Here is a 26,355-nt window from a genome sequence, read left to right on the forward strand (position 1 = left end):
GAATCACATACTGATAGGCTAATATACACAGAGATGGAAGACCGTCCTGACCCACAAGAGGTGTTGCCACTGTAGGAAACAATTCTTGTGTTGATTGTGGTATAAGTGAACACGCGTAGCAAGATTTCTGAGTCAGTTTCCGAACCTTACTTTCCATGGACCGATACCATAAGTTGGAAGCGAAAGGATGATTATTAGTCAAAGTCATATCAAGATCTCGATACACATGATCAACATTAGTTTCCTTGACTACTACTTGACGTTTAGCATCACCAGATTGTGGGGTCGGCCAAACTGCAGGCAGTAAGGTCGGATGTTCTATAGCCCATGGATTGAATTTAGTATTATCCGGAATCCAATACGGTGCACAACTGCCCTGCCAATGTGCAGGAATATATGTATACAATTTCTCCCCACAAAGCCAAACGACGCGGTCAATAGCCGGAAGGGGCCACAAGCTGTACACATAAAGATTGACAGCACAGTTCCGCGTAAAGCCCATGTGATGTTGGGGTTGAAATGCGATGGGTTTAACACACACTAAAGGAGGTATTAGTTGAGTAGCCTTGATCACGACCGGTTGAAACTCGGAGTAGGCTTTTTTATCATATTGGACAAAAAAATTCGGAGTAAGTTTCGCCCAGAAATCATTACAATATCGGGTCGTCGCTCTCTCCGGAAGATCCCCCATTGGACGATAGGCCAAAGCGATCACGTCTTCGTCTGTCACCGAGCGGTAGACTGTACGAACATCGGTTACATCAGTCAATTCCACAAAGGTAACATTATCGATGTAGAAAGGTTGTGACGCATTTACTGATAGTGGAAGATAGAAACACTGCATGTCCAGGAGGCTGACAGGTCTATGATTCAATTCGCCCATGTCAATGTATGGTTCCTGAGCAAGGTTGCGTTCCTTACGCTCACGCACAAGTGCGGGTGAGTCCAGAAGAGAAAAGAGAAACAAATAACAGAATATTGCCCCACATACCATAGTAAGATTTTGAACAAGATTTTTCCTAAAATATTTGAATCTCTGCATCAGTTTGTACTTCCCTTGTCCATGACGTAGCTGGTAGCTATCACGTCTTGCGAAGTGGATGGGTTCACAGTCTCCAATGTCACAGCTCCCGGTGTTGTCTGCGGGGCTGCCTTGACCCTGGACGCGTGAATCCATTGCGGTTGACCTTTTACTTTGAGTGCCGTTCTTGTAACAAGGAGTACTTGAGTGGGCGGTCCAAAGCGTGGCTCGCCTTCTTTTGGTTTTAAGCTGCGAACTAGGACGTAGTCACCCGGTTGGAAATCATGGATGGGGGTATCAGGAGGTGAGGGCAAAGCATCAGTCACTTGTCTGGAGTACTCGGAAACAAAGGAAAACAGATGTTTAACATATGTCTGTTGCATTTCTTGTAATTGTGTCAGATCAAAAGCTGGTTTTTCGTGCATTATCACACCCAAAGGAAATGGTCGTCCCATTAGGACTTCATGCGGAGACAATCCAGTAGTTTTGTTAGGCATGGATCGAATAGATAACAAAGTTAAAGGCAATGCATCAACCCAAGTCATTTGTCGTGATTGATGTTAATATAAGACATGGACCATACTTAATCAATTTGTCCTTTATTGTGCGATTAGTTCGTTCAACTTGTCCTGAACTTTGTGGAGAATATGGTATGTGAAAAGTCCATTTGATGCCTAATGCTAATGCCAGTAGTTTAGTCACCCTAGAGGTAAATGGTGTGCCATTATCAGAGTCAATACCATAAGGAATTCCAAACCTCGGAATAACATGTTCCATCAAACACTTAACCACTGTCTGCGCATTTTCTTTCCTTGTAGGAAAGGCTTCAGGCCATTTTGAAAATCGATCCACTATAACTAAAAGGTATGCAAATCCTTTAGCTTTTGGGAGGTGTGTAAAATCTATTTGCAAGTGTTGAAAGGGTCCCTCTGGTTTAAGTAAGTGTTGTCGTTTCGGTGGGATAACATGTGGATTACATCTGGCACAAATCAAGCATCTTTGAGTATATGCTCTGGCATGCTGTCCTATTCCCTTTGCATAAAATAGTCTGGAAACATAATCTGTTATAGCTTTATAATTAACATGATTTATTCCATGTACATAGGCAATGAGAGTGTCATAAGCCAGTTTTGGTAAAACAATTCGTTGACGTAAATCTTTCCACAATCCATCACCATCCGTATAACAGCCTTTATCCTTCCAAGACTGTACTTCAGACTCTGTAGCCTGAGTTTGGAACGATATTAAGTCTGTAACAGTGAAAGGTGGATCAGAAATTGTTGTAATAGTCATCTCAGTATTCAGCCAAGGTGGGAGTGAAGCATTCATTGCCGCATCTTTTGCGTGATGATCAGCTAAATTATTACCTTTAGCTATATCAGAATCACCTTTGGAATGCCCAGCACATTTGACAATAGCAATGTGTTCTGGCAGCATTAAGGCTGACAATAAGTCCTTTATTAAGTTGCAATTCAGAATTGGTTTACCCGCATTAGTTATGAAGCCTCTGTTGGCCCATATTTTGCTGAAGTCATGAGCTGCCGAAAATGCATATTTAGAGTCAGTATAAATAGTAACTGAATTACCTTCAGCTAATATACATGCTCTAGTTAGTGCGACCAATTCCGCTGCTTGGGCAGATAGTGATGGCAGTCGATATATCTGCTCGAATGCTTGATGTAGAATTGATTAAGTCCATACAGTCATGTACATAATCACTGTCCTCAGGCTGAACAGCATGTAACAATGATTTTAAATGAAGAGCTGGATTCGTACACGTTGTAGTGGACAAAGTCAAATTCTGTGTACCTGTCAAGACATGTTCGTAATTACTTCGTCTTTGACTCGTCATGTGTTGCGTGGTGATGTTGCGCAGAATAATATCTACTGTATGAGATGTGTGTAAAGTCATTGGATGACCCAGAACTATTGTTTGTGCTTTCTCAACCATTATGGCAGCAGCTGCCACGGCTCTTAAACATGGGACCATGCCTTGTATTATTACTGGTAACGATTTGGAGTAATATGCCACTGGTCTCATGCCACCACCGTGCGACTGTGCCAAGACTGCTGAAACAATTTGGCCATCTTCTGCAACATACAAATGAAATGGCAAGTTATAGTCTGGAAGACCGAGTGCCGGTGCACTACAAAGAAGAAATTTTATATGCCGAAAGGCATGTTTCATGTCGTCAGACCACTGTACTTTTTCAGGGGCGTCCTTTATTGTATGTAGCGTACTCAGCAAGCCATGCTCGGCAATAATTAACTAACCCCAGAAATGACAACATTTCTGATTTCGTCTGTGGTTTTGTAATGTCCATGATCGTTTTGATCCTATCAGGAGATAGATATCGACATCCATCCTTCAAAACATAACCCAAGTAATTGACCATTGGTTGACAAAACTGAAGTTTAGCAAGCGATGCTCGATGTCCCCCTAAGGCAAGGTGTGTCAAAAGTGCTAAAGAATCTTGTATGCAATCTGAGTCAGTAGGAGACGCAATCATGATGTCGTCACAATAACACAATAACGAAGATGGACCAGGTAAAATCAATTGAGACAAATGTGCATTCACTGCAGCCGAATAAACAGAAGCTGAGTCGATAAAACCCATGGGTAACCTCAGCCATACATACTGTTCACCCTTATAAGTAAATGCAAATAAGTCTTGTGTATTTTCATGTACAGGAATCGAGAAGTATGCAGAACAAAGGTCCACAACCGTGTACCATTTTGAGTCTGCTGGAAGCGCAGCCAAAATAGCATTCGTATCAGGAACAACAGGTGCCATTGGAAAGACAGCTTCATTAATTTTCCTCAAATCCTGTGTAAACCGATATTTATTAGTACCAGGTTTCAAAATTGGATTTATAGGTGTATTATTTTGTGAACGCCTCTTGACAATCACTCCTTGTTGTAATAGGCTCTCGATAACTGGTCGGATGCCGTCTTCTTTTTCTTTTGACAAAGGATATTGTTTCACATAAACTGGATATTTAGAATAGTTAATGTGAGCTTCGTATGGCTGAACATCCAAAAGTCCAACATGATTAGCATGCAATGCCCATAATTCAGATGGAACAGAGGCCAATATTGAAGGAGGTTTTAGCAAAATGTCTTTGTCAACCAGTTGAATTTGTGGCTTGATTATATTAGATAGAGTCTTTATGAAGAAATGTGTGGGGTTATCTCCATACGACCAAATAATATAATCTTTATTTCGGTCTTCATTGTCTGGAAGTTCATTAAGATGTTGGTAACATGAATTCAGCAAATAGACAAGGTCGGGGAAGTTGTTTTGAATAGCACACACGAAGAATTCAACAATACCAAAAATATTTCGCCACAACAACAAAAGACCATGTGGTGAAACATAAAAGCATTGTGGAACCTCATTCATGTGTGTTTGATCGATCTTTGAGTCAGAAAAGGGTTGATCAACAGGCTTCATTTTCAGGATATGAGCTGCTACTGCTGCTTGACACGACGCTAATTGTTTCAGTCCTTTCATTGTGAACAGCTCGTTGATAAAATCAACATTTATCAAGACAGAGGTCGCATGATATGAATCATGAACAATGTCAGAAAATAGTTGATATGCTCTGTGTGTTGGTATATGAATTTCAACACCATCATCTGAACATACAATGGTAGCATTGAGTTTGCTCAACAGATCCCGACCTAATAAGGACACAGGAACAGTGGAGCTTACAATAAATGAGTGTTGGAGTTGTATGTCATCCAATTCTATCTGTAATGGTATAGACAATGGCTCAGTTTGTGGGACCCCTGTTATACCTACAGATTGAACGGTTTTTGAAGTTATAGGACAAATCAAATCTTTCTTGTTTAAACAAGATAGCGTCGCTCCAGTATCAACCAAAAAAGGAACCTTTTTACCTGAAACATACAAGCTTAATTGTGGTAACTCAGAAGGGGTGTTAGAAATCTGAAATTGTGGAACATTGATTATAATTTTAATGTTATCATTAACGTCCCAAGACTGGTCGAGTCATTTTCGCCATATCATGTCACCCGTCCTATTCGTTTGTCCCTCTCTATTCAACTGTGGATTGGCACCAAAACTTGGTTGACCTGTTTGATAAGAGTCATTTGCATCTTGTCGAGGCATTGTGATTGCTGGTGGAGTATAAAATCTCCCTGTAGGTCGATCGTTTCTTTGCCACTTCAAATGGCATTCCCTTGCCCAATGACCTTTCTGATAACAGAATGAACAAACATCTGATGTATTCCTGAACCTTCCTCGTCTGTTGAATCCTCTCCCTCTCTGAGAAATCTGATACGCGCCCGGCCTGTAGGGCGGCCTGGTCTGTGAGAAGTTGTAGTCTCTATAAATACCTCTACCTCTCTGAGGGAAGTTCTGGCATGCCATTAAACGTGTGTCCGTCACAGGAATCTGAAAATTCAGCATACCAGGGTTAACGGGAGTGAACAGTCCAATAGCATCCAATTCTCTGATTTTCTTCAACAGCTCAGTTGGACTCAAGGAATACACATTCGGTGCAGACAATTTCAGAGTGTATGCAGATTGATCACCAATACCATTCAGAAACATTGAAGTAAAGAAGGGATCATCTTTATCAGAAATGTCAAGTTTAGCTTGTTCCTTCCAGCATTTTTGGAATCTGGATGCATAGTCAGACATGTGTTCATTAGGTTGACGTTTACAGTTTAAGATTTGTGTCACATCTCTATCTTGGGCTGCATTTTTTTGCAAAAAGTCAGTCAGTTGTTGAATGTGAGTTTCTTTATGTTTTCTAGTTAACCAAGGAAACTTTCCTTCCAAGTCCACTTCGCCAGCCACAGGACCATCATAATCATAACTCAATGAATCACATTCATCCATCAACGTTTCCACTTTAATATTAGGCATCAAAGTACAGAGAATGTAGCGAAGATCTTTCCCAGACATTGAACCATGTGTCAACAAGGAGCTCCACCAATTAATAAATCCCTTTGGATTACTTAATGGCGGTGGTGCATCTTGTGTGATTCTAGAGATATCAGCGAGAGTTAAAGGTTTATTAATGACTTTGTCGTCGAATACAACAAGTGGAGCAGTAATGTTTGTGTTACCAATAGAACTAGTTGATTCGTCATTTCCAGTACCCATTCTGACCTGTTCAGTCATCTTGTCTTCATCAATCAATTGCTTAAGTTTGACATAAGCTTCTTTGACGTCACTGTCAGAAATTGTAGATAAAATTCCATGCAGAAGTTTTGAATCAAGTGGTTTATGAAGATCAATCCTTTCCTTTTGATCATCTTGAAACCTTGCAATTATAGCATCAAAATCGCAAAACAGCTTCTTTGCGACAGGATTAATGTCATGTCCTGTTTTCAACAAGGAGAAAATCTTTTTAAATTCGCTCCTCATACATTCAGAGGTGTAGGCCATTTGTTCCTTAACAATGAGTGATGTGTTACCAGCATTCCGTCTCTCTATAGATTCAAAAACCTTTCGACCATTCTTTAACCACAAAATAATGCAAGTCATTCTCCAGGCTTTTTCTTCACTGGATACTGTCTGCTTGAATGGAAACACGATTGTAGGAGTCACATTACTAGTACAGGGATTCTTCCCCAAGTCTCTGTCAGTCATCACTGATCGAGCTATCAGCCACTCACAAATGTCATCGTCGTCAGACTGTCCGGCTGCAAAAGCTATGTGAGGTGCATGTGATACTGCATGTGTTAACTTCTTGGAATGTTGTCCCTCTGTAACATCAGAGCAGGAATCTTGTATGTCATTGACACCAGCTTGAACCATCGTAAAGTCAGCGTGTTTGTTGGTTCTACGTTTCCCCTTGTCATTAATTTTAACGTTGCCAGGCCACTGAGAACTCATCAACTCCCATGCTCTGAATACAGACAGCATGTATTCTTTATCCCACATCGGATCACAAACAGAAGTATTGTCAATCAAATAACCACGTACCAGATCGAGTTTGTGTTTTTCAAAACTTCCTTCTATGGGATAACGATTATCAGTCCATGAAGCCAACGTGCTTAAAAAAGGTTCTACATAGTAAAAACCTATTTTGCTCTGAATCCATTCCCTCGGGGTCATATTTTTGACAGGTTTGTCAGGTAACAGAGTTAAGTTGGGATTGGCTTTTAACAAGGCTTTCATAGCTTTACGTTCTGTTCTGGGTAAATCAAGCATAGTTTTATATTTGATACTGGGTGAATTATTTGTTGAAGTTTTACTATTTTGATTCCCCATGGTCTAATATATTAGATGTTTCACAAATTTGATGAAAAAGTTGTCAAGAGAAATAGTTTGTACAGGTTATATCTTATCTAAAGCAATTTTAGTATGTTACTCATTAGTAGTTAGTTAAGTGTATTAAACAATGTAACATTTCAAAAGGAATTAAGATATTAAAATGTTTATATTTATTTTGACATGTACTAAACAACAAACAGGCATGCACACTCTATATGCTGCAAAATAAATACAGTCTGTAATAATTTTGTTTGGAAATTTATTTATTTATTTATTTATTTTTTGAAATCTAAATTTTGTTCCCTGGATGTTATGATCATAAAATTGATTGCTCGAGACTTTTTTAGACACAATATGTAAAACAAGACAACAACATAAATCAACGAACAACAAACAACAAATCAGGCCTATTCAGTCATTTTTGGTTCATTCAGTACTTTGTATTTTTCGCGTCGAATGTCTTACCATATGTCTGCATTGACGTCTTGCCATCTACATTGAAGTCTTACCATATTTCTGCATCAATGTCTTAAGATTTATTTATTTTTTTTTAATTTATTTATTTATTTATTTTATTTATTTATTTATTTTTTATTATTATTATTATTTTTTTTTTTTTTATTTATTTATTTTGTTTCGTGTTGAAGTCTTACCATATGTCTGCATCAACGTTTTATGATTCGCTTTGACTCAGGCGTCTATTCGCCTCCAGGCTTCCACCCGCCTATTTTCACAAACAACGATGGTTTATAACCCAAAGAAAAACTCTGTCATAGTAGAAAGTCTTCTATTGAGTTATTAGTATATCACATAAAACAAAGAACAATACAACAACATAGAACAACATAGAACGATTTTATGATCCATATAGTCCAGGAATTATAGCACTTTAAAGTAAATTCAAGTATAATATCTATTTTTCCAATTAAAATTGATAGAAACAGCCGCAAACAGATTCTTTATTGACAGAGATTTACACTTCTCACCCAGCAAAGTAGTTAAGAAAATCAACCACTCACCTGGGCTTGAAGTCTCCGTCAATCTGTTCGTAGACGCCACTGATGGGTTGAATAATATAATTGTCCCTAAAGCTGAATCTATCAACAGACTGGAAAATACTAATGCAGCATAATTACGGCCGTGGTTCTATTCTGACAGATACACTGAGACGTTGTGCAGGCTGAGGAATAGACGTTTATTGATTGGAGGTAGAGCCCTTATATACAGTACAACAGATGCCACAAATTCCTTCCCACTTTAGATACTTCTGTACATGGTATGAAGAAACACATGACCTTTACTCTTTAAATGTCATTCCTATATTTGAGGAACACTTTAACATTGAACTGTCTACTGAGGCAAAACCTTATACTTTCATGATACCTCGTGTGTCTCTCCCAATATGGTCATGTCTTCTCTAAATAGATCATGGTCTGCTCACAGCAAAGTTTTCTCTACAAGATATATCCAAACTGAACGTATCAACAGAAATTCGTACTATCAACCGGCGACCCTCCGGTTCCCAACCCAAGTCCCTACAGACTGAGCTACTGCCGCCCTGAGCTACTGCCGCCCTTCAACAAGATATTACCGCTAACGCTAGGCGGCTAACGGAAGCCGAAGGCCGCATAGGGGTTACTGAAGATGACTTGGAGAGTGTGAAAACGGAGCAGTCTGCCGCCTCGCTTATATGGAGTCTAAAACGGAGGACCTAGAAAATCGTGCCCGGAGAAAAAATTTAAGACTGGTAGGGCTCCCCGAAAATGCTGAAAAAAACGCTGGCAGGTTGTTCACCTTGGAAAGAGCACACCGCACCCTGGCAAGACCAATGCCAGACCAGAGCAGAGCTGTAATCATTCGTTTCCTACGATTTCAAGACCGTGAGTTTGTCTTCAACTCATCCAAACAACGCTCGCTCACTCATGATGGTCACAGGATCTTCTTTGCTCAAGATTTATCAGCGGAAACCATGAAGGCAAGGAGCACATTCAACGCAGTATGGAAAAAGTTCATCGAAGCTGGATCTTTTCGGGGATTCACCCTACGCCCTTGCAGGATGAGGGCTCTACACAATGGGAAAATAATTATTTTCTCAACACCAGAAGAAGCTGAGGACTTCCTCATGAACTCCTAAACCTCTAAATGGCCAGAAGTGCAGGTAATCACAGCAGGTCTGATATGGACAATAACACAGGTGTATTAGTTTGATATAGGTCTTCCTATGATACATTTATATACCTGTGCACTTTATAATTTATTTTGATTATATGCAGAGATGCTACTACCATATTTGGTGGACACCTTATTCTATGAACCTGGTGTGGACCTGTATACTTGTTCTATTTGTTACTGAGGTTGTTAAATCAAGAAGCGTTAATATTACTATGCTTTATATCTGTTAGTCTAGGACTTTAAGTGTTTGATGTTTCAGTTTGGGATGCAGAGTTGGGGGGGCGGGGCACTTGGGCTGTTTGAGAGATGTGCCTACAGTAAAACTACTCCTCATTAGTGTGGATTGGTATTTGCCCTTATACCGTTCAGTTTAAATAAGGGAAGGGGGGCGGGTTTTTCAATGGTTAAGTGTTTTTATGTCTGGTTCAGTTCTTATTATTTTGATTTTTTCTACTCCTTTATTTTTTGTCACACTCAACATGGTCATCGATCTCAAAATAACATGCACAAAGCAACATGGAAGGTTCAAATCTATCTGATTTAAGATTTACAAACTGGAATGTCAGGGGACTTAATAAGTGAACTAAATTGAAGCAGGTTATGAACAGACATAAAACCTGCACTCTAAAATAATTTTCCTTCAGGAAATTCATCTTATGGACACTGAAATTAAAAAAGTACACCGTAGGTAGCCGGGTCAAGTCATACACGCTACATACAACAATTACGCTCGGGGGTATTGATTCTCATCCACAAAACAATCCCTTTCCAACATACTAATACTATTAGGGACCCCCAAGGAAGGTTTGTAATCGCCCAGGGTAGGATCCTGTCCCTCGCACTGAATTTGATCAGCATATATGGTCCTAATGAGGACAATTAAACATTTTTTGAAGATTTCTTTCTGACCCTGTCCTCATTGAATGGCCTAAATGTTATTGGTGGAGATTTCAATTGCACTTTAAACCCGCTGGTAGACCGCTCTCCGAAATCTGACCCCCATAAAAAACAATCCAGAAAAACAATTTTACAATATATCACAGATTTAGATTTAGCAGAAATCTGGAGAAAACTTAACCCAGATAAATTAGAATATTCATGCTACTGAGGGATAAATAAATCCAGATCTCGCATTGATTACTTTTTAATGTCACAAGAACTGGTATCTAAAATTCAGAATTGTTGGTATGACTGTATAGTCATTAGAGATCATTCCCCCATTTCCATGTCTGTACATATGGAGAAGCTTCAGCAGTCTCCCCCTTATTGGCGTATGCAAGTGAGATGGCTCCAAAACCCGGAATTTGTTAAATATGTAGAAGAAAAGATTGATATTTACTTTCAGATTAATACTAACCAAACTGACGCATGTATTAGATGGGAAGCCTTCAAGGCATATATTAGAGGGGAGATTATTAGTTTCACAAGCACTCAAAACAAGAAACAAAAAGCAAAAATTAATAAATTAGAGAAACAAATAAAATATTTGGAAATAGATATAAATAACAAAGATGACCCTGAAAAACAAAAACGGTTACTAGCCTTAAGAACGGAATACAATAAATTAACATCTGATAAAACAGCAAAAAGTTTACTGTGGTTGAACCAGGCCTTTTACGATCAGGGATAAAAGGCTGGCAATTTGTTAGTTTGGAGAATAAAAAAAATAAAATCTGAAAGGGCAATTAATGGCATAACTACGCAACCAGGAGAGATGCTGAACGATCCTCAAGATATTAATAATGCATTTAAGGAATTTTATCAATCATTGTACAGGTCGGAATGCTCCCCTACTCCCGCTTATAGAGATACCTTTCTTAATCATCTTCAGTTTAATACAGTCACAGAGGAGGTTAAAGAGGACCTGGATAAAAACATAACAACGGAAGAGCTACTGCAGGCCATTAAAAGTATCAACTCAGGTACATAGCGATCAGAATGGATTTGTACAGAGTCGTCATGGCTTTCATAACATCAGAAGGGTCCTCAACATAATTAATTCCCAAAATAATACCAGGGATACAGCGTTGTTATCTCTAGATGCTAAACAAGCGTTCGATAGAATCGAGTGGCCTTACTTGTTATTTGCTACTGTTACGGGCCCCGGCTGGCACGGTGACCGCGTTAACAAAGAGAATGTCTGCAAACTGTAAAATACATGTAGAGTGTAAGAGTAGGAAACAACACAGCACTCTTGTCTTTCTCCAGATCGCATATGTATTCTCTTTGAAACTCATTTACAATACATTTCAATGCTTTCAATGTCCAGTGCAAACAATGACTGATTAAGTCAAAATAAAGTGCAATTCTGTATTCGTTCATCTTTTGTTACCCAAAACTATATGTAATTACTGCTTATTACACTTTCAGATGACTCTTTGTAATACCAGAAAATAACACATACTGCAGCTTTAATGTGCTATAGGCTTCTATGTAAATAGTGCAAAACTCAGTTACTCTTCTGTACGTCTAGCTGAGTAAATCTAGCTTAATTAGAATTGGACTTAGCACTTAGAAATATTAATTAATTTCTATGAACTCATATGGCATTTCCATATTTCTCAAGTACAACAAATAACATTGACAATCTGGTACAAACTTTACAATCTAAATGTTCTGAACTAGTGCAGCATTCAGTGGCTAATAAACATTCATCAAGTCACATCAGGAGTCATACAAAATCAATAGGAAGCTATTTACATATGAAATACCTGCCTAATGCATTAATCTCTGCTCTAATGCACACACTTCAGGCGCGAGTTAACTATCGCGAGAATTGCGCCAAATAACGCGAGACTACCGTGGCGATGCGGCTCGGCTTTTACCGCCATTACTAGCCGCGGCTAAACAATCTTCAACAAAACTTACATCAAAAGTTACACAACTAATCAAAACATAGTAACCGAGTAACTTAGAAGTAATACAAAGCTTAGGGCTCTCATTCACAGTTGTTTTAAACCGAGTACTAACCTGTAAAATACATGTAGAGTGTAAGAGTAGGAAACAACACAGCACTCTTGTCTTTCTCCAGATCGCATATGAAAGGAAACAGGAAGTTGATCCCCACTATGCAACCGGGGAGCTGCAATCACGTAGCGCCGAAGGTTCCGCTCCTCTACCATATTATTTACACAGGACTACTTTTGCTAAGTACACAAATAGTATTAAAATAATATTAAGTGGCATCAAAACAATTACTTTTGAAATAATATCAAATGTGGTTACACTTTTTGAGTGTACCACACGACCAAGATATGGACTTGGGGGAAATTTTCAGAAATGGATAGAATTACTGTATACCAACCCTACAGCACGTGTAATGATGAACAACAATTTATCAAGCCCGATAGTGTTGGAGAGGTCAACCCGTCAGGGCTGCCCCCTTTCCTCACTACTGTTCATTTTGGCCATTGAGCCTTTAGCCATGTCCATTAGAGCTGAGACCAATTTGTCAGGTATAACTATTGGAGAACATAAGACATCATTATATGCAGATGACATAATCCTTTTTTTTGTCAAACCTATCAAACAGTGTCCAGACACTATTACATTTAATTAATAAATTTGGTCAGTTTTCTGGATATTGTATTAATAATGCATAATCTTCTATACTTTTTTTAAACAAAGACGAAAGTATGAATCCAGTTATAAGTACACCCTTTTCTAATGCGAGGGAGGGCTTTACCTATTTAGGATTACTCCCCAAATTAACACAATTGTTGAAGCAAACTATGACCCATTGATGAGAGAGGTACGAAATTCGCTTGAAAAATGGACAACAATGCCAATATCAATCATCGGCCTGATCAACTTAATTAAAATGTATATCTTGCCAAAAATTTTATACCTGTTTCAATCGCTCCCCCTACCACTGCCAAAATCCTTTTTTAAAGAAATGAATAGTGTATTTTGTAGATTCATCTGGAACAACTGAAAATCTAGACTCAGACTCAGCTTATTGTATTTGCCATATGATAGGGGCGGTTTACAAATGCCCAGTTTAAAGTGGTATTACTGGGCCGCTCAGCTACGCAGTACCATGTTTTATTTTGTGACACAATCCCCTCCAGCATGGGTTTCTATTGAACAGGCATCAATATCTAAGCTGCCATTAAAGCTATACCTATATTCAGCAGATTTTAAAATCTTAAAGAAAACAACAAAAAATCCTTTCCTTAAAAACTCTATTGATATATGGTTTAAAGCCCATAGAAATATTGGTGACACACCCCCCATCTCTCAATTCTCACCCATTTGGGGTAATGCACGGTTTATTCCTGGCAGGGCAGATGGTGGCTTTCGGATTTGGGCCGACAGGGGGGTGCAAAAAATTGGAGACTTGTATGTTCAGGGCACCTTACTAACATATATATATGTTTTAAATACTCACTGCCCCAAAAACACCTCTTTAAATACTTACAATTGAAGCACTTCATCTCGTCAAAGCACCACCAGGCTATATGCGAGCCACCGCTGTCCCACCTTGAGGATATTGTGTTAAAACACATGCATGGGAAACGGCAAATATCTATAATATATACAGCTCTTGTCTCATACAACAAGGAGTCTAGTCATGATAAAAGGAGGGCATGGAGCCTAGATATTAAGGAAGATATTGAAGAAACTGAGTGGGCGACAGCTTGTCTAAAAGCTCAATCACAAACCATTAATACCCGAATGAAACTACTGCAACTCAAGTGGCTAATGAGGACATATATGACCCCTGAGAAACTTGATAAATGGTTATATTTAGGTGCATGGCTGTTGGGTGTGATGACTTTTTTTTTATTTTATATTTTTTATTATTTATATATTTATTTTATTTATTTATTTATTTTTCTGTTATTTACTCTTTTGTGTGTATACGCAGAAAGACTAGCTTGCACTCCACTGAACAATCTGTATGGTGCGTGTTATGTTGTTCCTGAAAATCAATAAAAATATTGTTCAAAAAAAAAACTTCATCATGAGCTAAGCCGAGCCAATGTGTAACTACTGTAGTAGCAAAAAGCTGTCACAGTTTGCTTACCTTAGTCTACACCAACACTTGATATGGGACAAAACCTGTTCTAATTTAGGCTTTTTATTTCTGTGATATTACATTAATTTGAAATGGATATGTGTACGGTAGCTGGTGCTTCCATATGTCGTTTCCTTTGATTTAACATCTGGTGTTTCCATAGCAACAATAAACATGTTGTGTCTATTACCCTCTACATGGAAATGTTCTTAAGAACTAATTACACACAGATCCATGCCTACACACTGTTAATAAATGATAGCCCAGGTTTCCTTGAAGAGGGAAGCAGCCACCTGAAGCAGAGTGCTTACAGACTATCATCAATGCACTTAAAAGGTCTCTACAGTAGAATGAAAAGGAGGAGTCAAGCTAGAGTTAATTAAAATAATTATTTGATTAGCACTGACAACTGAGTCATGGTAATGTATATGAGACACATACACAGTGCATTTTTCAAGCACATAAAATGAAGAACTGAGTGCTAAATAACAGGAAAGGGAGCAATTATGTTAATAATTATCAACCTTGTTTCCAGGTAACATGTAATGTCAAGCCTCATATCTTAAACAATTTCAAGTGTACTGACGCACTTACACTGCATGCTTGCTGCTATTAAAACCTGAATATTCAGTGCTCAAACAAGTGATTTGGACTGTCTATTTATTGAATTTGTTGTTGCACCGCCTGCTGTATGGAGGCTGATAAAGGTCATAAGTGTATTACTGCCCCTCCAGGGGTTAACTGAAGAGTGACTTGAGATGTGTGGGTGTTTTTTATTCACACACATTATTACAGTTTTAAGGGTCGGGCAGCTGACATTATTAGTATTAACTGTCTGAAGGCAGGTGGGCCATGAACCCAAACACCTGTCTAGTCTGACAAGGCGCTCCAACTCTCCCTACATTTTGATCGCCTGAAGATACCCTATTAATTGCACAATGTGTGTACTGCCATGTCAGCAAGGGAGTCCTCTTCTCCCCTTTCAATTGAGGCCTCATACACAGCTGTACAAGCTGGGAAGCACAGCGCCAATACAGGATATGTTACCACCTACACACTGCAGGTCCACTGAGAAGCCAACAGTCCCACATTTAGTTTTTTTCAGAAGCAGTAATGACTCTAGTGTCCCTGCTAAGGACAATGGAGGTGTGTCTGTACACTACCTAATATCCCAATACAAATTCTAGTGTGTTTTACCAACATCTTGACAGCTGGAAGGCAACTTGCAGCTGAAGGCAGCACTGTGCTTTAGTCTCTCCTCTTCCTTTGGTTCCCCTGCAGGACTGAAAAAAGAAATTTTTTTTACAAATGAATTATTGTCCCTGTTCTTGTCCTTCTTGAATTTGAGAGGAAAATTAAGAGCTGCTGACGTCCTGACGTACTACGGGTGAGCATATTGCATCACTTCCTGTTGTGTTTCGCTACTACCATACCGATCGATAGAGCTAAAGCTAAATTGTTTATCCTGTGTATTTTCTTACATTTGTCTCTAAATCACTGCACACTTTGACAATCGAAATAATCACCAAGCACCCTTGCGAGTTATCTATAGATCTTTTGTTTGCGTTAAACTACGTACTCTCAGGCTAACTTAGCAGTTAGCTTCTCCTACGATGGCTTCTCTCCCTGCCTCTCCCTGCCTCTCCCTCTCCTGCTCTCTCTTGTCCTGTGTGCCAGATGTCTAGTTACTCCTCGTCCTCCTTTACTGATAAAGGTATCTGTATTAAATGTAGTTTATTTATAGCTCTGGAGGCGAGGGTGTCTGAGTTAGAGAGCAGGCTCCGCACCTTTGAGTCAGAGTCACAGTCATCTTACGCAGCAGTAGTTAGCCAGCCTTCTGTAGCCGGTGCGGGCCGACATAGTGTTAAATCTCCCCCGGTAGCTCCTGAGCAGCCGGGAGGCAGTGGCTGGGTTACTGTCCGAGGGAGGCATAGTCACAAAACGAGGCTCACGGCTCCCCACTAACCTTTTCACGTTTCAAACACATTTTCCCCACTCAGCAACACACCCGCTGAGACAAAAACTCTGATAATTGGAGACTCCATAGTCAGAAACGTAAAGTTAGCGAAGTCAGCGGGCATAGTTAGGTGTATACCCGGGGCCAGAGCGGGCGACATCATGGCTCACTTAAAGCTGCTGACAAAGGCTAAACGTAGATTTGATAAAATTGTAATTCATGTCGGCACAAATGACTCCCGACTTCGCCAGTCGGAAATTACTAAAGTTAATGTGGAGTCGGTGTGTAGTTTTGCTAAGACGATGTCGGACTCCGTAGTTTTCTCTGGTCCTCTCCCTAATTTGACCAGTGATGACATGTTTAGCCGCATGTCTTCATTCAACCACTGGCTATCGAGGTGGTGTCCAGCAAACGATGTGGGCTTCATAGATAACTGGCAGTCCTTTTGGGGAAAGCCTGGTCTGCTAGCTAGAGATGGCATCCATCCTACTCTGGTTGGTGCAGCTCCATTATCTAGAAACGTAGCAGAGTTTATTAGTCCCAAACCCTGACAACTCATCAGAGTTCAGACCAGGATGCAGAGCTGCAGTCTTACACACTTCTCTGCGCTTCCTTTAGATCTGTTTACCTGCCACTATAGCTGTCCTTGTGACTGTAAATCTATCTGTAACTCAGTTAGATCTTCTTATAGCTGTAACCCTACTTATACTATACTGTGTCTGTTCTCCGCCCCAGACCTGTCATTATAAGCAATCCCAACCTCTATAAAAAAGGCGTAAATCATAAAAATTTAATCAAAATCAAAACTACAAATACGATTTGGCAAAAAAATCTAGCCTACTAAACATTAGATCCCTAGCATCTAAATCTCTCCTAATAAATGATCTAATATCAGAGAATCATATTAACTTACTTTGCTTAACTGAAACCTGGCTTTCTCAGGATGAATATGTTAGTTTAAATGAATCCACCCCTCCCAGTCATTTGAATACTCATATAGCTCGAGACACTGGTCGAGGTGGTGGAGTAGCAGCTATTTTTAATTCTGGTCTTATAATCAATCCTCGACCAAAGCTGAATTATACCTCTTTTGAAAGTCTGGCACTCAGTCTTTCACATCCAGTCTCTAGAACTTTTCAGCCAGTTCTAATTGTTGTAGTTTACCGCCCTCCTGGCCCATATTCAGAATTTCTATCTGAATTTGCAGAATTTCTATCAAACATAGTTCTTAGCAGTGATAGAATAATTGTTGTAGGTGATTTCAATATCCATGTGGATGTTGTTAATGACAGTCTAAGCACGGCTTTCATGTCACTATTGGACTCTATTGGCTTCACCCAGGGTGTAAACAAACCTACTCATCAATTTAACCACACCCTGGATCTTGTTTTAGCCTATGGTATTGAAATTAATAATTTGTCGGTTTTTCTGGAAAATTCTCTGATATCAGACCATTTCCTAGTAACTGTTGATTTCTTCTTACCAACCTTAACTCCTCTTAATAAAAAAGTGCTCTCTAGAAGTTTAAATGATAAGGCTGTAGCTAAATTTAAGGAAGCTATTTCAGCTGCCTTTGTTTCAGTACCATCCTCTAACCCAGTTGAAAACTCCTATAATCACTTTAGTCCCTCTCAGCTAGATCAGTTTGTACACTCAAAAAAATAACCCATTGGATGAACTCAATTAAATTGAGGGCAGGATTTCCATCCAACAAATATATGTTGCCCCAACTCAAAAGTAGTACATTCTCGTAATACAATAAATATGAGTTAGTCCAACTAATATTTAGCAAATAAAGCCAAAATGAAATTATTGCAGTAACTAAGCCAAATTGATTTACATTTGTCAGACTAATTTTTAACAAATACAGCTAAAATTAAATTATTTTGGTTACTAAGCTAAATTGATTTATATGTGCCCAACTCAAATTTGATTGGAAAATGAGCAAGCTAAAAATCCCTGTTGATCCCATAAAAACACATCAGACAAAACCTGGTTGGTATTTTTAATGAAGAATAATCCTTAATTCAACAATCTTGAATGTAACACCACAAGATGTCAAATTTACTTGCAAAACACAAACCAAAATGTTGATTTTGAGTGAAAACAAAACATCAAGAAGTCAATTTTACATAAAGACCAAGATGTCAGATTTGCATACACAGACCAAGAACACAGACCAAGAACTTAGTTTTGTATAAGCAAAGATCTCAAATTTACTTGAGACAAAGCACAGAGAACTCAGTCTTAGTTATAAAACACCAAGAAACAGTTTTACCTTTTCTTAAATAACTCAAGGCAAACTTTACAAGAAATGGTTCTCCAAAATAGCTTAAAGTGGTGTAAAATGAACGCCCAGCGCCACAAAGGAAACTGCAAAAACACATTTGAATTCCTGCGCAAGTGTGCTAATGTAGCCATTAGCCTTAATGTACTAGAGTTAAAGAAAAGAAAACAAGGCAAAAACTAAATTCCCATGGATCAAATTGGCAACAAACTAAAATAAATAAGAAAATTAACATTCACAGACCAGGAATCTGATATTAATGGGATGCTAGTAGAAAATGTCCTTTGAATGTAAGCCAGTAAAAACGATACATGAGAACAGGACTAGCTATTCAAAAAAAAATCCATCCATTTATTCTGAGATGAGTGATGGAGGAGACAATGGATGCGATGAGTGTGGAGGGTAGTCACACTCAGAGATAAAATGTGGAGGTAAAGTGAGCAAACTGTTCATCCAGTCTTAACCCCCGTAGTCTCTCTCCACTCCCCATGACTGCATATCATGTTGATCGTGTACTTCCAGCAGTTCAATAAACAGCCTCTTCTTCCCTGTAACTTAAGTCAATTCTGCGTCCAATTCTCAAGTCCAAAATGTTGTAGGTCATAGATTGTCTTTATATGGGGTGAAAATGAAGGCAAGAACAATACAACCAAAAATAAAGATCCGATGATGAACTTTGTCAACAAGTGTTCACCTCTCATGCAAACAACTTGATTTTCAGCTGCTGTATCTTTGTGTTCAGCTTGTGCCCATCCAGGTTCATTAGGATCTTCTGGAAAAACTCAAATGTGTACTTGAGGTTGTCTGGAAAGCTTAGATCCAGGGCATAAATAAGCCCAAACATCATTATGACCCCCATGATGACGCTGTCCACGTTGCTCAGGACTTTGATGCCTTCGATAACAACTCCCACATCCTCTGGCTACCTCTCGCCATCTCCACGGATTATGTATATCCCCATGACCGTGAGGGCAATGTCCCTTTCTGCATCCTCAGTGGCGGAGGCCTGAACAACAACACAAAAACATAACACTTGTATTAGGTAAAATGCTGAACACAACTAACAGAAAATGAACTGTTTTGTGGCATGCATCTGTAATGTGTTATATATGAATTTGCATTTTTTTGAAGTCCTCATTGCTTGTCAAATCAATCAAGTATGTATCATGAGTTAAACGTGATTGAAAAGTTAACCATATATATATATATATATATACACACATATACATATACATATATATATATATACACATATACACATATATACATATATATATATATATAAATATATATATTTACATATATATAAAATAATATGTTTGAAATTGGGCGAGTAAATAACTTCAGCAAGCAGCCATGAACATGATCAAAATGATCCTTTAGGCAACCACATCCCTATAGATGGACCTGTGGGACAGAAATAGCTGTTTTACTCCACAGGGCCTCCGCCCATTTGCCACTACCAGCTAAGGAGACTCTGACTCTGTCTTTTCTTGCACCTACCAGTGATTTCAAACAAAAATAAAAATTCAAAGAGCCACGTTGTTTACAAAAAGCCAAAAAGTTGTAGTGTGTTGAGCTCAAAGGACCACAATATATGTAAATAAGAATCTGTAACACTATTTCATGCTACTGTGTAAGACGAACTATTGACTTACCAGATATTCCTTGAAGAAAGTGTCTGGATCTTCATTGAGGTAGATAACAAGGCTTCTCAGGATGCACTCCCTCCTGATGTCAATGTCGTCACACTAAAGCAGGGATGAAAAATCAAAACAGAATTTGGCTAAACATTGGTGCCAGTGGCACAGGGAGGGGGGCAAGTTGACTAGAGGGTGTAAAAAAAACAAGATAAACAAACACACACATATATATATCTATATATATATATGTGTGTGTGTAAATAAATATAACGGTTCGACTATTTCTACTTACCAAATCTATTTTTGCCAGAACGTCTTTGATTCGTTGCCCCTTCACTCCTCCTTTGCTTTTGAAGATCTGCATCAACTTCAGTGAAAAGTGGTCCAGTTGTGACATAAACTTTGACTTCAGTGGCTTTGTTGTGATCCGCAAGAACTCCTCACTAATCTGAAAAATATATATTTTTAAATCTTTAGAATAATTTTCCATTTGCATACAGTTAAATATCAATACAAGTTACAAGTTAACTTACTTCACTCTGCTGGAACAGGGCAGGCCACCGGTTTTTGAATTCCTCTATCATGGGCCTCTGTTCAACGACCTCTCGTCGTCTGTGGGAGAAGGTTTTTTCCATTTTTGCTTTTATCACCACTTCATTGTCATGCTTTTTTATTTCTGACAACAAAGCAATTCTCTCACTTTCCAAGCTTTCTGTGGTTTCGCCTTTTGGGTGCAGTGGTATGTAGTAAACTTCAGCCTTTCTAGTTTTCTTGATGTTGGCTGCAGCTTTGCCTTGGCCTTCACGCTTGTACTTGAAGGAGTTCACCCGAATTTCAGGATGTCCGAGTCGCCCCAGCTTTGTTCGATAGTTTTGCATTTTATACTTCAGTGACTGTTTCCATCCCCAAAATCCTGTCTTGGATCCCAGCTGCCCCAAACAAGGATGAGCTCTCGTTAATGCTGCTGCTACCTCTTCACACTGATAGTCTTTTGGATATTTTGTGTATTTCAACATTTCTTGGGCTAGGCCATCGAGAATGACTCCTTTTAACTTTGGGCCAGGGTTAAAGTATGTTCCATTTGTCTCAAACTCTCTATTCTTGTCCTGTAGCTCAAACTCTGCATCATACGGGAATCTGGGTACCACAAACACCTTGGGCCAGGGAGACAACTTTGAAGGCTGAGTTTCTGGAGATGACAGTGGGGTTGATGTGAACAGTGTATCATCACTGCAGGATGAGTCTATAGACGAAGCAGCAGTTTCAGGATCTGGGCAAGTGGTATTTGAGTGCTCACCAGATGAGTCTACTGTATAAAGAGTGATGCAGGGCTCCACAGGTGAAAAAACTGGAATGTATACTACTTTCAGCGTGCTTTTGTTTTTAATTTCAGACACTGAAGTTAAGTTAATAAACTCGTTGAAGTCAGCATCCATATATTGCAACCTGAAGTCCTCTTTGAGTTGAAAGAATGTCTTAACTAACGAATATCGTTCCTCCACTGCTGATGGAATTCCAGAATCGAGGGTTAGTTTTCTAGAGTCAGACTCGTCACCAAAGATGATCCGCAGAACAGCTGGGCTCGCCATGTTGGAACACCTTTAATCTAGGAATAGGAAAGCAATGAATTACAGTTATGTGTAAGATTCAAATTTTAAAAATTTTTTGTACAAGAGCCAGGCATCTAGAGCTCAGACCATTTAGGTTTAACAAAGACACTAACCTTTCACAATGATGAATCTTTTTAGCATTACCATGCGCAAACCCCCAACCATGTACGCCACAAGAGGATATGGATCTACCACGTCACCAAGCTCAACAAGGGAAACCTCTGTAGTGGGTGGGGATGACAGCTCAAATCCACCATAATGCTCCCGATACCAAGCACATAGATCTTTAACTACAAAACACAGTTTCTCCTTGAGAATGCACAGTTGCAGGATCTCATTAAATTTAGGCAGTCCATCTACAGATCCGTGTACAATGAGCATCCCCTCACTGTAATGCAGACCATTGCAGGACACTTTTTTTGCCACATGAACCTCAGTTATATCTGGTTGGAACTTCTTCAGAGCAGACACTACTCCCTCATTAAGGACATCAACGGGCATAATTGAGACATCTGTGACCTCTAGGGATGACTTCTTAAGCCTGGAGGAATGTGCATGATAGGCAAGCATGAACTGGTGTTTTACATCATCAGATTTGCATAAAACCGCTAAATATATTGACGTCAGTGTTGAATGGGAACCTGGTGGTAACGCCACAGAGTTTGTGTTTTCTACGAGATGTCCCAAGTGGGTTACAAATCTCAAAATCATCAACATATAGATTTACTGCTATCCTAAAACCTTCCCCAGACAGAAAAAGATTTTGTTTATAGTACTCACCGTCTCTTACGGTTCTGTACTCATGGAAGCCTGTCTGGTCTTGTATTTTCTGATTTTCAAGATGCTCAAGAACACCTTTATGAGTGAACAATTGTTGAAGAGACTGTAATATAGGAACGTATTGAAACGTTCTTTTCCTCTGGGCATCTAGTATGTACTCAACTGGCTCTAAAACAGAGAAGTGAGATGTATAGTACTGTTTACGTTTATATGCAGTAGCAAGGGGACCGTCCTTTGCAATAGCTACACCCAATGGATTAGATTGGCATAGAACAGTGGACAGCTCATCAGTTAGTGACTCTTGAACTTGTAGTTTATGATGCTGGAATACATCCGAAACTAAAGCTTTTGTGACAGGCCAAGATGCTGTACTTAATATGTAGTGAAATTCAGAAAGGACCTCATCAATAACTGACTTTGGAATATGAACAATATTTTCTAACTTCAATAAAATGCAAGCAATTTTCTGTTCAATAGATATTTGCAGGTTCAATTCTGTTGCATCATCACAACCAAGTGTTTCAAATTCATGATCTGTATCGACAGACTCTATTGGCCCATCTTCAGAATTGTCTGACTCACGCAACTGACCTCTTGTGCTGACAACATTAGCTTTAAAATCAATCAATGAATGTTGGTTGTGTTTCCTGTTTTTGTGTGTGTTAAATGTACTGTATACATTTGTTTTAAATGAGCAACCTAAAAACATACATGGAACCGTTTCATTACGCCTCAGATGTCGATTTATGTGTTGATAATAATCTCTTTCTGTTGTTAGGTCTTTGCATGTGCACACATGACACTTGAATGTAGCTACTTCTGCTGTTTTGGGAGTTTGCCGTTTACCATGAACTTTGTATGTATGATTTAGTAGCTTACTCCATGTACTAAAACTGCATGGGCAATCTGCATATGGACATGGATAGCGATAACTGCCCCTTAAATGCCCGTGAGTCTGCCTAAAATGCTGCAACAACAAATACCTGCAAGATAGTTCCAAACTGCATTCTTTACACTGCCACATTCATAATCCTGAAATAGAGAATAAGGAGAATTAGCATATATAACATCACATCAAAAGGATGACAATGATAGAGATCAGCTTGTACCAGCATTAAACACATAACCTATTACTTACAATCACTAAGAGGCTGCCACAAGAAGCTTGGTAACGCTTAACATTAGGAGGCTGCCACATGAAGCTTGAAAAAAATCAGCAATCTGCAAAAGATGAAAACATTAAGTTGTGAGTGCAAGTACCAGAATACCCAGAAATGCAGACAAGTTGAAATTGAATTAAAGCTCTGACCAATAAAACAAGATAACATTTAGAATAGGCTACCCATTATTTGACAAACAATTAAGTTTCAATAACTAAGTTCAAGACATGAAATTATTTTAAATTCTGCCATTTTATTAAAATATCAAACACAGGAACAATATTAACCTTCCTGCATGCATTCACTGACCATCTATAACCTAGAATCCACATTTACTGCTTAATCGACAGCTTTACTGAAGGAGAGAGGGTGTAAAAGAGGCAGAGACCGGCGGAGATGATGGAGCTCAACAAAACAGGGCAAGCTCAACACCAACAGGATCTGGTGCCTGAACTTCAACCAGATCCGTGTACATTGCGTGTCCGCTCCTGTCCATCAAGGCTCCGTGCATCTTTGACCGTCCTCAACAGCCGGCTGCAGTCTCCCTCCGCATCACGGAGAGTACAGCCGGTCTGGAGTGCCGAGACAAACAAATTCTCGCGATAATAAAACAGAGTCACTCGCGATAGCGCTAGATAATACTCTGTATGAGGTATAAAGCACTATATAATCCTTATAAACACATTCAAACACACATACGGGCAGTCTCCGGAATGCCGGAGCTGACACGCAACGCAGCGGACCCAGTGGAAGCACACACATTGAATAAAGTAAAACTACATGGGCAGACATTGCATGCATTTATCTCCAACTGTCGAGTCAATAATCTTCCCCGCTCACGCTGGTCCTCACGTTCATCCCGGCCAGACTTATGTAATATAATAAGTGAGGGCAAGTTCATTCACCTCACAATCATCGTGCAGTTTTTCAGACTGCCGTGTTCACGTGTGGACTGTTAAGCTAGCGGCCATGTTGGAAGTTAACAAGCTAGCATACAAAGTCGGACTTTAAAAGTAAAGTTCGCCCCCACAAACATTGCACGAATTGTGGTATATAGCACTGGATACACCAGCGGTACAGACTACAGTACTAGAGTTATAAAAAAAATTAATACTTACCAAAGACCGAGCTCCAACCTGCTGCAGGTTTTCCGATTCCTGTTGATGCGGTCCAATCCAGCCGAAAGACGTTATGCAAATGAGCTATGCCCGCGAAGATTATGCACATGCGCAAAGGGCGGCTCCAAGTTCTGAACTCATTTATTTTGCGTTGATCAACATCAAATCAATCCCATAGGATCAATTATGAGAAAATTTATGTTTCACTGACTAAATATATATGTCTATATTTTAAAACTCGATATTTTTTAATAAATTCAACAATACTTAAGTGTGTCACATCGAAGAAGGGCTTGAATCAGTTTTTTGAGTGTAGATGCGGTGGATTCACTTAGAGTTACTCTGGATTCAATGGCCACCCTAAAACAGAAGGCAATCAAACGACAGAGATCAGCTCCATGGTACAATTTAGAAACCCGAACTCTAAAACTAACGTCACGTAAATTTGAAAGAATTTGGCGCTCCACCAAAACGATAAAATCCCGTTTAATTTGGCAAGATAGTCATAATAGATATATGAAAGCTCTACGGCAGGCCCGCACTGCCTATTACTCGTCTCTTATTGAAGAAAATAAAAACAATCCTAGATACCTCTTCAGCACTGTGGGCAGGCTGACAGAGAGTCATAGTTCATTTGAGCCATCTATTCCTTTAGCCCTTAGCAGTAATGATTTCATGAGCTTTTTTAATGATAACATTCTAAACATTAGAGACAAAATTAGCAACCTACTACCTCTACTTAGTGCAGATTCCTCCTATATTTTGGATACAGCAGAAACGGTTCCAAATTCTGATACTAACCTCGACTGTTTTTTTCCAATTAACCTCTCAGAACTAAATTCGATTATTTCTGCGTCTAAACTGTCAACCTGTCCTTTAGATCCAATCCCAACCAAGCTGTTTAAGGAAGTCTTTCCCCTAGTTAGCAGCTCCATACTAGATATGATCAATATATCTTTAGCGGCAGGTTATGTACCCCAGTCATTTAAAGTAGCTGTAATTAAACCGCTCCTTAAAAAGCCTATTCTTGATTCAGGAACTGTAGCCAACTATAGACCTATCTAACCTTCCTTTTATCTCCAAGATCTTAGAGAAAGTGGTAGCTAATCAGTTGTGTGATTTTCTCCACAAGAACAGCTTGTTTGAGGAGTTCCAGTTGGGATTTAGAGCTTACCATAGCACTGAGACTGCACTAGTTAGAGTAACAAATGATCTTCTGTTAGCCTCAGATAGGGGACTTCTATCTGTGCTTGTCCTGTTAGATCTTAGTGCTGCTTTTGACACAATTGACCATCAGATTCTGTTACAGAGACTAGAACAATTGCTTGGAGTT

At 39.2% G+C, this 26,355-nt stretch overlaps 1 protein-coding gene across 4 annotated transcripts; it reads right to left on the reverse strand.

The window, feature by feature from the left end:
* Window positions 1-18,415: 18,415 nt before the first annotated feature.
* Window positions 18,416-25,313, reverse strand: LOC306820129 (uncharacterized protein). Of its 4 annotated transcripts, XR_013778641.1 has the most exons (6): window positions 25,023-25,313; window positions 23,883-23,965; window positions 23,722-23,776; window positions 20,647-20,797; window positions 20,370-20,462; window positions 18,416-19,717 (listed from the first exon to the last, which is right to left on the reverse strand). XR_013778641.1 is itself a non-coding variant. In XM_079337839.1 (5 exons), exons 2-5 carry the CDS (start codon window positions 21,941-21,943, stop codon window positions 19,634-19,636), a joined length of 1,389 nt encoding a protein of 462 aa, XP_079193965.1. In that variant the 5' UTR covers window positions 21,944-21,960; window positions 22,078-22,542; the 3' UTR covers window positions 18,416-19,633. The 4 variants fall into 4 exon arrangements, 3 of the variants coding, with proteins under 3 accessions (XP_079193965.1, XP_079193966.1, XP_079193967.1); XM_079337839.1 differs by lacking the exons at window positions 23,722-23,776; window positions 23,883-23,965; window positions 25,023-25,313 and adding exons at window positions 20,888-21,960; window positions 22,078-22,542 and having other exon boundaries at window positions 20,647-20,802; XM_079337840.1 differs by lacking the exons at window positions 23,722-23,776; window positions 23,883-23,965; window positions 25,023-25,313 and adding exons at window positions 20,888-21,953; window positions 22,072-22,542 and having other exon boundaries at window positions 20,647-20,802.
* Between the last annotated feature and the right edge of the window lie 1,042 nt (window positions 25,314-26,355).

The sequence above is a fragment of the Symphodus melops genome (assembly GCF_947650265.1).
Source record: "Symphodus melops genome assembly, chromosome: 2".
Taxonomy (NCBI): Eukaryota; Metazoa; Chordata; class Actinopteri; order Labriformes; family Labridae; genus Symphodus; species Symphodus melops.

Excerpts from the sequence above, each read along its gene's own strand:
- LOC306820129 (XM_079337839.1), bottom strand. The coding sequence starts at position 21,943 with ATGGCGAGCCCAGCTGTTCTGCGGATCATCTTTGGTGACGAGTCTGAC. Across the intron at positions 20,803-20,887 it reads CCCTGTTCCAGCAGAGTGAA|ATTAGTGAGGAGTTCTTGCG; the intron begins GTAAGTTAACTT and ends TATATTTTTCAG. Across the intron at positions 20,463-20,646 it reads TTCTGGCAAAAATAGATTTG|TGTGACGACATTGACATCAG; the intron begins GTAAGTAGAAAT and ends TCCCTGCTTTAG.